The sequence below is a fragment of the Podarcis filfolensis genome (genome assembly GCF_964270895.1).
Source record: "Podarcis filfolensis genome assembly, chromosome: 10".
Lineage (NCBI taxonomy): Eukaryota > Metazoa > Chordata > Lepidosauria > Squamata > Lacertidae > Podarcis > Podarcis filfolensis.
The window spans coordinates 69722957-69735089 of NC_139612.1; the positions used below are offsets into that span (position 1 = coordinate 69722957).

At 48.2% G+C, this 12133-nt stretch overlaps 1 protein-coding gene across 1 annotated transcript in view; it reads left to right on the forward strand.

The window, feature by feature from the left end:
* The window catches only part of LOC310742906 (uncharacterized protein), a 45350-nt gene extending 36266 nt beyond the window's left edge, over positions 1–9084 (forward strand). Inside the window, exons 15-20 of the mRNA XM_083572732.1 lie at positions 20–132; positions 2812–2960; positions 4307–4401; positions 5320–5398; positions 6248–6356; positions 8509–9084. Coding sequence (XP_083428858.1) covers positions 20–132; positions 2812–2960; positions 4307–4401; positions 5320–5398; positions 6248–6356; positions 8509–8582 — 619 coding nt within the window. The 3' untranslated portion in view covers positions 8583–9084. The remainder of the gene's footprint in view (positions 1–19; positions 133–2811; positions 2961–4306; positions 4402–5319; positions 5399–6247; positions 6357–8508) is intronic.
* Positions 9085–12133: the final 3049 nt, after the last annotated feature.

The window sequence follows — 12133 nt, forward strand, 5'->3', positions numbered from 1 at the left end:
AACCCTTTGTGTGTGACAGGCCCCTGGTGTATACGGTGTCCCTGTTGCTCCCTGCGGCGTACATCATCGGTCTGCTCTTCACCTTGAAGACTCACTCGCACATCTACGACATCCATGTCAGCGACTGCCACAGTAAGTACCTTCCTAAGCTTTTCTCTTGTCAGGTGGGGAATAATTTCTTATTTATACCCTGCCCATCTGGCTGAGTTTACCCAGCCACTCTAGGCGGCTTCCAGCAAAATATTCAAATACAATAATTCATCAAATATTAAAAGCTTCCCTAAACAGGGCTGCCTTAAAATGTCTACTAAAAGTCAGATAGTTGTTTATTTCCTTGACATCTGGTGGGAGGGTGTTCCACAGGGCGGGCGCCACCACCGAGAAGGCCCTCTGCCTGGGTCCCTGTAACTTCACTTCCTGTAGTGAGGGAACAGCCAGAAGGCCCTCAGAGCTGGACCTCAGCGTCCGGGCAGAACGATGGGGGTGGAGACGCTCCTTCAGGTATACTGGACCGATGCCGTTTAGGGCTTTTAAGGTCAGCACCAACACTTTGAATTGTGCTCGGAAATGTAAAGGTAAAGGGACCCCTGACCGTTAGGTCCAGTTGTGACCGACTCTGGGGTTGCGGCACTCATCTCGCTTTATTGGCCGAGGGAGCTGGCATACAGCTTCCGGGTCATGTGGCCAGCAGGACTAATCCGCTTCTGGCGAACCAGAGCAGCGCACGGAAACACCGTTTACCTTCCCGCCGGAGTGGTACCTATTTATCTACTTGCACTTTGATGTGCTTTCAAACTGCTAGGTTGGCAGAAGCAGGGACCGAGCAACGGGAGCTCACCCCGTCGCGGGGATTCGAACTGCCAACCCTCTGATCAGCAAGTCCTAGGCTCTGTGGTTTAACCCACAGCACCACCTGCGTCCCTGCTCGGAAACGTACTGAGAGCCAATGTAGGTCTTTCAGGACCACAGTTATATAGTCTGGGCAGTCACCAGTCCAGCTGCCGCATTCTGGATTAGTTGTAGTTTCTGGGTCACCTTCAAAGGTAGCCCCACAGAGAGCACGTTGCAGTAGGAAGTGGGCCTCTCTTAATGCCTTGAGGCGGGTTGTGCGCCACAGTCTCGAAGTCCCAGAGCTCTGTATACAATTCTTCACAGTGCAGAGTTAATCTGCAGCACTTGCTGCAGCAGGAAGCAGGCAAGGCCCCCGTCTTGGAAAAGATCAGACAAAACCGTGGCAAAAGCTTTCCTTAGGTGGCCTTTTAGAAGTGGGTCGGATGCCAGGCAAGTCCTACTTCTCCCAGGCCTTTGGCCAGTTAAGGAAGTGAAGGAAGGTGAATTGGGTGATGTATTGTTTTCATTTGTTTCTATGGTGTGTGTGTATGGTAAAGGTAAAGGTTAATAGGGACGTGGGTGGAGCTGTGGCCTAAACCACTAAGCCTCTTGGGCTTGCCGATCAGAAGGTCGGCGGTTCTAATCCCCGCAATGGGGTGAGCTCCTGTTGCTCGGTCCCTGCTCCTGCCAACCTAGCAGTTCAAAAGCACGTCAAAGTGCAAGTAGATAAATAGGTACCACTCCGGCGGGAAGGTGAACGGCGTTTCTGTGTGCTCTCGCACTCATCATGGTCCTCTGTGTGCTGGTAGCGGTTTACTCCTGCTGGCCACATGACCCGGAAAACTTTCTGTGGACAAACGCCAGCTCCCTTGGCCTGAAAGCGAGATGAGCACCTGTCGCCTTTGACTGGACTTAACTATCCAGGGGTCCTTTACCTTTTTACCTATACAGTCATACCTTGGGTTACAGACGCTTCAGGTTGCGTTTTTTTGGGTTACAGACCGCCAAAACCCAGAAGTACCGGAACGGGTTACTTCCAGGTTTCTGCGGTTGCGCATGTGCAGAAGTGCTGAATCGCAACCAGCAGTAGATGTGCCACTGCGGGTTGCAAATGCTGCGGGTTGCGAATGTGCATCCCGCACCGATTACGTCCGCAACCTGAGCATCCACTCTGTGTGTGTGTGTGTGTGTGTGTGTGTGGCCGCCCTGTAATCTTTGGATGAAGGCTGCATAGAAATTTAATAAATAGCAAATAAACACCCCTTGTAGTTTAAGGGTGAATTCTGGACGCAATGGAGATGTAAAAGATTTGGATCATCATCACCAGGAGGAAATAGGACCCACAAAGGGGAGGATGGAAGCCCAGGAGATGCCTTGGAATCTTGTTCTTATGATTTATGTTGAAAAACAAACAAATAAATAAAAAAATAAAATAATTATAGTTACCTGCATAAAAAGGGGGGGGGGGAGAAATTTAATAAATAACAACTATGGTAATGTTGCTGGACGTTTTGCTAAGTTCTTTTATATTCTGTTGGAAGCCGCCAAGACTGGCTGGGGCAACGCAGTTGAATGGGCAGAGGGGTGCAAGTAATTTTTTTCCAATTTTTTTAAAAAAAATATTTAACATAATTGTTACAAAATATAAGCAAAATATTGCAAATACATACATACATATATATTTCAAATAAGCACATATATATGAAAAAAGGAACAAAAGGAAAGAGAAAAGAAAAAATAAAGAGAAAAGAAGAAGAAAAGTTGGAAGTTTATTCTACAATTATCTCAATATGAAAATAATAATAATAATTCATTGATTGATTTCCATGGCTTACACTGCACTTCCTATATACATTTTAAGCAAGATTGTTATTCCGTATTTTTCCCATACAATCTCGCACAAATATTCTAATCAATAAATCTTTCATAAATCTATTCTAAACTAGTAATACGGATGTACGTGTCTCTCCTGTTCTCTAGCGCCCGGCCACCATCACAGCGCGGTGGTCCACTGGTCTCGCTGGAGAGCTTTGCTCATCTTGCTGGTCGCCACTCTGGGCATGTCTGCCTGCGCAGACCTGGCCACGGAGCACATCAGCCCCATCTTGAACAACTCGGCGGTGTCTCAGGTGAGGAGGAGGCAGGGCCAGGGCTGGCGCAGGTGGGGGCCGCAGTGGGGCAATGCCATCCTTGGCGGGTAGACCTGAGCTCCTTCTCCATGTCCCCCACCCCATCTAAGAAGCTGGTTTGCTACCAGGGCCTTTTCGGTGGTGGCACCCCAACCATGGCTTGCTGTGTCCAGAGAGGCTCTCCTGGTCATCGCAGGAGCATCTCTTAAGCCTCTCTGTTCTCCCAAGCCTTTCAATGTGATTTTTAGTTTTTAATAATAATAATTAATTATTTATACCCCGCCCATCAGCCTGGGCTTCCCCAGCCACTCTGGGCGGCTTCCAAAAAAATATTAAAATACCGTAATACATCAAACATTAAAAGCTTCCCTAAACAGGGCTGCCTTCTGATGTCTTCTAAAAGTCTGGTAGTTGTTGTTCTCTTTGACATCTGGTGGAAGGGCGTTCCACAGGGCGGGAGCCACCACCAAGAAGGCCCTCTGCCTGGTTCCCTGTAACTTGGCTTCTCGCAGTGAGGGAACTGCCAGAAGGCCCTCGGAGCTGGACCTCAGTGTCCGGGGTAGAACGATGGGGGTGGAGACGCTCCTTCAGGTATACTGGACCGAGGCCGTTTAGGGCTTTTAAGGTCAGCACCAACACTTTGAATTGTGCTCAGAAATTTTACTGGGAGCCAGTGTAGGTCTTTCAAGACCGGTGTTATGTGGCCTCGGCGGCCACTCCCAGTCACCAGTCTAGCTGCCGCATTCTGGATTAGTTGTAGTTTCCGGGTCACCTTCAAAGGTAGCCCCACCTAGAGCACATGGCAGCAGTCCAAGCAGGAGATAACTAGAGCATTAACCACTATGGCAAGACAGACAGTGGGCAGGTAGGGTCTCATCCTGCGTACCAGATGGAGCTGGTAAACAGCTGCCCTGGACACGGATTATTTTATTTTAGGATTATTTTTGTTAAATTTCTTTTTAAAGTTATGTGAGATGCCATTGGGGTAGTGTCTTCTCATGATATATATATATATATATATATATATATATATATATATATATATACAGTGGTACCTCAGGTTAAGTACTTAATTTGTTCCGGAGGTCTGTACTTAACCTGAAACTGTTCTTAACCTAAGGTACCACTTTAGCTAATGGGGCCGCCTGCTGCCGCCGCGCGATTTCTGTTCTCATCCTGAAGCAAAGTTCTTAACCTGAAGCACTATTTCTGGGTTAGCGGAGTCTGTAACCTGAAGCGTATGTGACCTGAGGTACCACTGTATTGAAGCTCTGCACTGCTCGGAGCAAGCAGATTATAAATCGGCTAAAGAACAAAAATAACCAGGCCGTCTCTCCTTCCCTCAGCACTTCATTGGCGTGACCATTCTTGCCATGGTGCCAGAACTCCCAGAGATCGTCAACGGGATCCAGTTTGCTCTGCAGAACAACCTCAGCCTGAGGTGGGTCCGCGGAATCCTAGCCTGGAGGCTCCCCCAAGAAATATTCCTTAAATATGCCCTCCTCCTGTGCCCCACCTCTTTAGACCGGGGTGCAGGTCTCAGCGGATGTGAAGAAGGAAAACCTTTTTTTCAGCCCAATATATATAAATCTCAAAACAGTTTGCAGCAATAAAAGCATGCAACAAAGAACATTTAAAAGGTTAAAAACAGACACCCATTTTCAGCTGAAACTACATTGATAGGGCAGAAAACTCGGGGGCTGACAGTAGAGGGCGCTAAAGCCAATGGCACCATCTATGTCAGGCATAGGCAAACTCGACCCTCCAGATGTTTTTGGGACTACAGGTCCCATCATCCCTGACCACTGGTCCTGTTAGCTAGGGATGATGGGAGTTGTAGTCCCAAAACATCTGGAGGGCGAGGTTGCCTATGCCTGAATTAGCCATTTTGGGAAGGATGTAGTTGTCTTGAGTCATCTCCCAGTGGCGTGGGAAAGCTTTCGGGAGGCATTTAAAAGCTGAATTTCCAGTGGCATAGAGTTCCACAGGACTGTTCCGATGACATCAGTTTTCCGTTGTCGAACGAGCTTTTGCCAACTTGGGGGGTTGGGGTTGACCAGCAACACACCTGCAGATGATCTCATCGACCAAGCTAGGATAGTATAAGGGTTCAGGTGATCCCTGAGGTACCCTGGAACCGTGTGCGGATTCTGCGATGTAAACATGACCCCTCCTGCGTTGTGGCAGGTGCCCTTGCCATCCTGTCAGAGAGGGACCTTTGGAACTCTATGCTACAGGAGGCGATTTCTAACCGGGTAGCGGGAAACAGCAAGGCGGTTGGGGTCCTTATGTATCCAGGGAGGGGAATTTTGAGGGCAGCATTCACCTCCCCTCCCTCCTGTCTCTTTCTCTCTTCCAGCATTGAGATTGGGAACTGCATCGCGGTCCAGGTCTGCATGCTGCAAATACCCATCTTGGTGCTTTTCACAGTCTTCTATGTAAGTCATGGGCTCCCCAACCACCCTGTATCATCATATCATGGTGTTGAAAGAGACCCCCAAGCAGGGCCGGATTTAGGTTAATAATAATAATAATAATAATAATAATAATAATAATAATAATAATAATAATTTATTATTTATACCCCGCCCATTAAAAATACATTAAATGATGAGGCCCTCAGCTACTGAAGGTAATGGGGCCCTTTCTATGTCCAGCTGTCCTTTGTCAACAACAAACTGTCACTGTTTTTTTGTGTTGAATATATGCTATATGGTAATTTATGGACCTAATAGGTATCTAAAGCCATTTGCATGTGTTGCCATGCAACCAGTCCATGCAGAATGTAGGCACCCTGTATATAGAAATGAGCAAACCAGGGCCTTCTAAGCACTGGCTCCGGCCTGGTGGAACGCTCTGTCTCATGAGACCAGGGCCCTGCAGGATCCGATTTCTTTCCACAGGGCCTGTAAGACAGAGCTGTTCCGCCTGGCCTTTGGCTTGGAATCAACTTGATCCCCTTCCCCTCTTTCCTTTTTGCTTTCTCCTTCTGTGATGGAACTCCTATTTGGGGACTTCCCTGGCTTTTTTCTGGCCCACGTAGGACCAGTCTGGATAGTTGGCCTTGGTGAAGACTTGATGTTTTCATCCCCAAAAAGTTTTTGATTGAGTTTCCACTGAAATGAGGCTGCATTTTAATGTTTTAATGTTGTATTTTAATTTTGCTTTTTAAGCTGTATTTCAAATCAATTGTTTTTATATTTGGTGTTAGCTGCCCTGAGCCCGGTCTTGGCTGGGGAGGACGGGGTATAAATAAAACTTATTATTCTTATTCTTATTCTTTCCAGCCCACGGACTTCATCCTGGTCTTCAGTGACCTTCATGTCTATGCAAGCATGTTCAGCGTGGTCTTGATGAATTACATCTTTATGGATGGCAAGTGTGACTACTTCCAAGGTAAAGGTGGCTTTCGAGCTGCGAGTTCCAGTCCTGCCTGCTGGGGGGGGGCTAGTCAGACCCCGAAGACCACTGCCTCTGAGCTAACTTGGGCTGTGTACTTGCTGTAACCTTTAAAGGACATTCAAAACGTAATCTCCACGCCACCCGTCTCCAGGTGCTGGGAATCGTAGCAATCTTAAGGATATGTTCAGAAGGGACGCGGGTGGCGCGGTGGGTTGAACCACAGAGCCTAGGGCTTGCCGATCAGAAGGTCAGCAGTTTGAATACCCGCGATGGGGTGAGCTCCCATTGCTCGGTCCCAGCTCCTGCCAACCTAGCAGTTCGAAAGCACGTCAAAGTGCAAGTAGATAAATAGGTACCGCTCTGGCGGGAAGGTAAACGGCGTTTCCTTGCGCTGCTCTGGTTCGCCAGAAGTGGCTTAGTCCTGTTGGCCATATGACCCGGAAGCTGTACACCGGCTCCCTCGGCCATTAAAGCAAGATGAGCGCCTCAACCCCAGAGTCAGCCACGACTCGACCTAATGGTCAGGGGTCCCTTTACCTTTAAGGGTATGTTCACATCAGCAGCTTAAAATGCAGCGAAGTCATTTCAAGTTTTTCACCATCTGAGTGCGAAGTTTGTCACCTCCCAAGGGATGCCTTCGCCAATGCACAGGACCTTTTGGGTTTCCTCTGGCCATGAACCTGTCATCTGCGCAAGTGTGCTCATCTGCGCATGCGCAGCGGCCGTCTCAAATGTTCACACAGTACAAAGTGAATATGGCTTAAGTTTTCTAGTTGGATTGAAGCTGGGGTTTTTTTGGGGGGGTGTGGAATCATCCAACAGCAGGATTTGTTCAGAAACGGCATGATCAGTATAGATTGTGGGTCGTGCATCGTGTGTGCAGCTTTAAAAAATAATCTAGCAGTGGGAGCACACTGGATGCAGAATAAGCCTTGTTGAATTTATGGCCTGCCCTTTATCAGGAGATCCTAAGTTACAAGAAAGTGCAATCCAGAATTAAAAGGAGTTAAAACCATCTTTGGCTACATAATTGGCTTATAGATAATACCTTGGTTTTCGGACAGCTTAGTTCTCGAACATTTTGGCTCCCGAATGCCACAAACCCGGAAGTGAGTGTTCTGGTTTGCGAACTGATTTTGGAAGCCGAACATCCAACAGGGCTTCTGATTGGCTGCAGGAGCTCCCTTCAGCCAATCAGAAGCCGCGCTTTGGCCTCCAAATATTTTGGAAGTCGAATGGATTCCGTTTGACTTCCGAGGGGCGGCTGTAGAATAGCTGGATGAGTGAGTACTTTGAACAAGTTACGAGATTTAGCTGGCAGAGAATCAGAACTCGTTTTTATCTTTTTCTAATTTTCTCTCTTTTTGGATTGGATTTTAAAAATATGTACTTTTTTCTGGTGTGTGATAAAAAAATTCATACCGTATTTTTCACTCTATAGGACACACGTTTTCCCCTCCAAAAATGAAGGGGAAATGTGTGTGCGTCCTATGGGGCGAATGCAGGCTTTCGCTGAAGCCTGGAGAGCAAGAGGGGTCGGTGCGCACCAACCCCTCTCGCTCTCCAGGCTTCAGGAAGCTATCCGCAAGCCTTCGGAGCCTGTTTTAGCTTCGGGGTGGCTGCGCAAAGCCTCCGCAGGGCAGCGGGGTGAAGGCACCCCGCTGCCCTGCGGAGGCTTGAAAGTCTGTCCCCGAAGCCTCAAACCTTTAGAGTGCAGCTGCGCTCCAACGGCTTCAGGGATCTTTGAGGCTGGCGGTGGGAGAAAGCAGCGCTTCCCCCCACTGCCAGCCCCACAAGCTCGGGGGGCAGCGGCAAGGCTGCACGCAGCCTTTGCACTGTTCCCTGACCTGCTTTTGAACACACCTTGAACGCACCTTGTTTTAGAGGGGGAGAAGAAAAAAAAATTTTTTTTCCTGTTCTCCCCCTCCTATGGTCCGGTGCGTCCTATAGAGCGAAAAATACAGTACTTTGCCTTGGGTATGGACTTTTGATAAGTATCAGCAAGGGGGGAAAAGTAAAAGAAAACCCAAGGTGAGCAAAGTTTATCTACCGGTGAATCTTCAAATTGCCAAGAAAAGATGTCTCATGCAAACGATGACTTGGACCCCCCAATCTTTCCATGCTGACCTGCTCTCTCCCCCCGCAGGCACCGTGCTGGTGATGGTTTACTTCATCCTCCTCGCAGTGTACTACTTTGCTCCTTCTCCCGCCGGGTGCTGATGCCTCGCACCGCGCTGGACCCCATCCTCCCGCCGCGGAATGTGCCTTTCGCTCAGGGACTTAAAAAACCGCCGCCACCACCAAGGAAGGTCTCCTGCTGCGTCTTGCCAAGGTGGTGGGGGTGGGAAGCCTCTCTCAGATTCCTGTCGGCTTAAAGCTTGTCCCCCGACACGTTGGGTGTTTTTAAATTGAAGAGGCTGAGCCGGGAACGGCAGAAGGATGTTGTTGGAAGTTGGATGGATGGGAGCAAGCAAGCAAGCAAGCAAGCTCCTTGCTCCTTTCCACGCTCCAGAAAACTGTCCGAGATTCCCGACAGCTCCGACGTCTGCTGTTTTCTCGAAGGCTCTCGCTGTGTTCGTGACTTTCTGGGGTTCTGTTTGCTCAAAACGGCTAGCTACCTCGTGTCCCGGTGGCGGTGGTCGAGGTGGTGATGGCAGGGTACTGCCAAGCAAAGCTGCCTCTGGCCTTGACTCCAAGCACAATAAAAGATGCCTCTTCTGAATATGTCTCCCAGTTGGCCCTTGAACTTCTTTTCAGTAGCTCTGAGTCGCCGTCTTATCTCAATAGGGAGGCTGTGTGGTCATGAAATACCATATTTTTCGCTCCATAGGACGCACTTTTTTCCTCCTAAAAAGTAAGGGGAAATGTCTGTGTGTCTTATGGAGCGAATGCGTGGTCCCTGGAGCCAAATTGCCCAGGGGCGAAAAGCAGATTGTGCTTTCTTTTTTTGAAAGAGGGAAGGGGGTGTTGAAACAAAGCAGCTGATCGGAAAGCAATCGGGAGGGGGATAAGGGACTCTAGCGATAAAGGAGGCTGCCTGGGAGGGAGGAGGTAAAGACAGCGAACTTGCAAGGAGAGGAGACAGGAATACTAAAACAAGCAATGAGGAGAGAAATTAGAAGAAAAGGAGGAGCAAAAATTTGCTCCAGCTAAAGAAAAGACACTAAGGCAAACAAGAGGGAAGGGGGTGTTGAAAGGAAGCAGCTGATCGGCAAGTGATTGGGAGATAAGCGACGCAATAAAGAAGGCTGCCTGGGAGGGGGGAGGTAAAAGCTCATGGATCCTCAGGATTTTTGCATTGGGTCACCCCAAATTCACCATCAGATCACATGTCTGTGGCCACAGCATAAACCACAAAAATCATACATCCACTGTTTTGTTCAGAATATTTTCTTTGTTTTCCTCCTCTAAAAACTAGGTGCGTCTTATGGTCAGGTGCGTCTTTTGGAGCGAAAAGGTCTTATGATACCTTTCCCCCCCTTGGCTGGTCCACCCAACCTCTGAGAGAGGAAAGAAGTTGTGTGGGGTGTTTTTTTTGGGTGGGGGGGGGCGTGTTTTGTGAATGATCATGGAAAGTCTAGTGCAGTTTCCCAAACTTAATACAGGAGCAGCAGAAGCAGCCACTGGGCAGCCGCTTTGTTCATCAATCTCGTTCGCCGTGACTTGACATTGGCTTGCAGGATTTCGGACATTTGCAGCCCTAACTGCGTATGAGTTTGTTTTTTACCATATTGGCCCGAATATAAGCCACACTTCCCCCCTCCCAAATTCCGACCGTGTGAAGTTAAAAGTGCAGCTTAAATTCACAACCTTAAAAAAATTGGCTTTTACGACATCACTGATAAAACAAACATACGGAAAAATGGAACGGGTGTGCCTGTAGAATTTTAAGGGAGCGGCTTATGGTCGGGTCTTGTCTCCCCCCCCCCCTTGAATTTTAAAGGTGCAGGTTATGTGTGGGTGCGGCTTATATTCGGGCCAATACGGTGTTTTATTTATATCCCTCTTTCCTCCCCAAGGAGCCCAATGTAGCAAACGGATATGCAACATAACAACAGAAAACAAAACGAAAACATTTTGAAATGGATTAAAGCATTCTAGAAGCTGTTAAAAGAGCATTATCCCATTCAGTGATCTCAGGGTTGCCAGGAAATGTATTTTTCAGTGACCCAATTGCCTGGCTAAACAGGAATGTGTTCAAACTCCTCCTAAATGTTAGTAATGATGGAGACAGGCACGCCTCTCTGGATCTGAATGACTGGCTTACGTAAGTTAGCGGCTCCCAATGGGTGGTTCGTGGACCACCTGGGGGTCTGCGTAACCCACCCAGGAGGTCTGTGACACATACCCATCAGCTGTCCCAGACTTCACATTTCGGGGGGCTGTGCTCCCACAAAGGTCACATGACTGGTGTCGGAGTGCGGCGCTGAAGATGTGCACCCCATTTTTGTGCTGGGACAAGTTGGAGGGTACAGTGGCACCGTTCGCAAGACGAAAACTGCCACAGAGGCGTCAATGTTCTCAAAAGTAGGGCATCTACGGCTTGGCTTTTGAAAAATGGGGGGGCCATATATACTTAAGAGCGTATATTCATCAGAATTTCACCTGTGGGTCCTGCCAGGAAGGTAAGACAGTAAAATAAAATAAAAAACCTTTTCCCTGCCACTGGGTTAGACTTTCTCTAGCTAGGGTTTCTCTCTCTCTCTGCACCTGAGGAAGTACAGATTGAAAGCCATGCTGCTTCTCAGCTGAGCTTGCATCCTGCATGTCTAAATGACGCCAGAACACAGCCATTTGATAGAGGCAGTAGAGTCACAGGATAACTTCCTGCCCCTACAGGGGGTTCCACACTTGAATGTTGTTGTTGTTGTTTAGTTGTGTCCGACTCTTCGTGACCCCTGGACCAGAGCACGCCAGGCACTCCTGTCTTCCATTGCCTCCCGCAGTTTGGTCAAACTCATGCTGGTAGCTTCAAGAACACTGTCCAACCATCTCGTCCTCTGTCGTCCCCTTCTCCTTGTGCCCTCCATCTTCCCCAACATCAGGGTCTTTTCCAGGGAGTCTTCTCTTCTCATGAGGTGGCCAAAGTATTGGAGCCTCAGCTTCAGGATCTGTCCTTCCAGTGAGCACTCAGGGCTGATTTCCTTAAGCATGGATAGGTTTGATCTTCTTGCCGTCCATGGGACTCTCAAGAGTCTCCTCCAGCACCACAATTCAAAAGCATCAATTCTTTGGCGATCAGCCTTCTTTATGGTCCAACTCTCACTTCCATACATCACTACTGGGAAAACCATAGCTTTTACTATACGGAGCTTTGTCGGCAAGGTGATGTCTCTGCTTTTACTCCAGCATAAAGAACACAAACCTTCATGTAAGAAACAGCAAAGCAAAGGTACATGCTATTTGCCTTGATCACAGAGGACTATTCAAACATGTCAGGCAGGGTTTGGAAAACCAGTGGCTATCCAGACATCGTTGGAACCCATCTCTCATAAATCCTAGGCAGCATGATCAAGAATGATGGAACCGTTATCCAGCTGTTACGCTGTTTCGTTTTCATTATTTACTTGCTTTTGCCCTGTATTTTATTCTCTGAAGCACCCTGAGATCTTACGATGGGAGGACAGAATATAAATTTAATAAATTGATAACAGAGCCCCACACCACTCAGTAACGCATGGTACGGGCATGAATCTGCTGCTTCTATGAACCAGGCCTCAGGTGTGCTTCAAGAAGAGGCAATGCAAGCCACAGGAGGGGTGAATGACTTC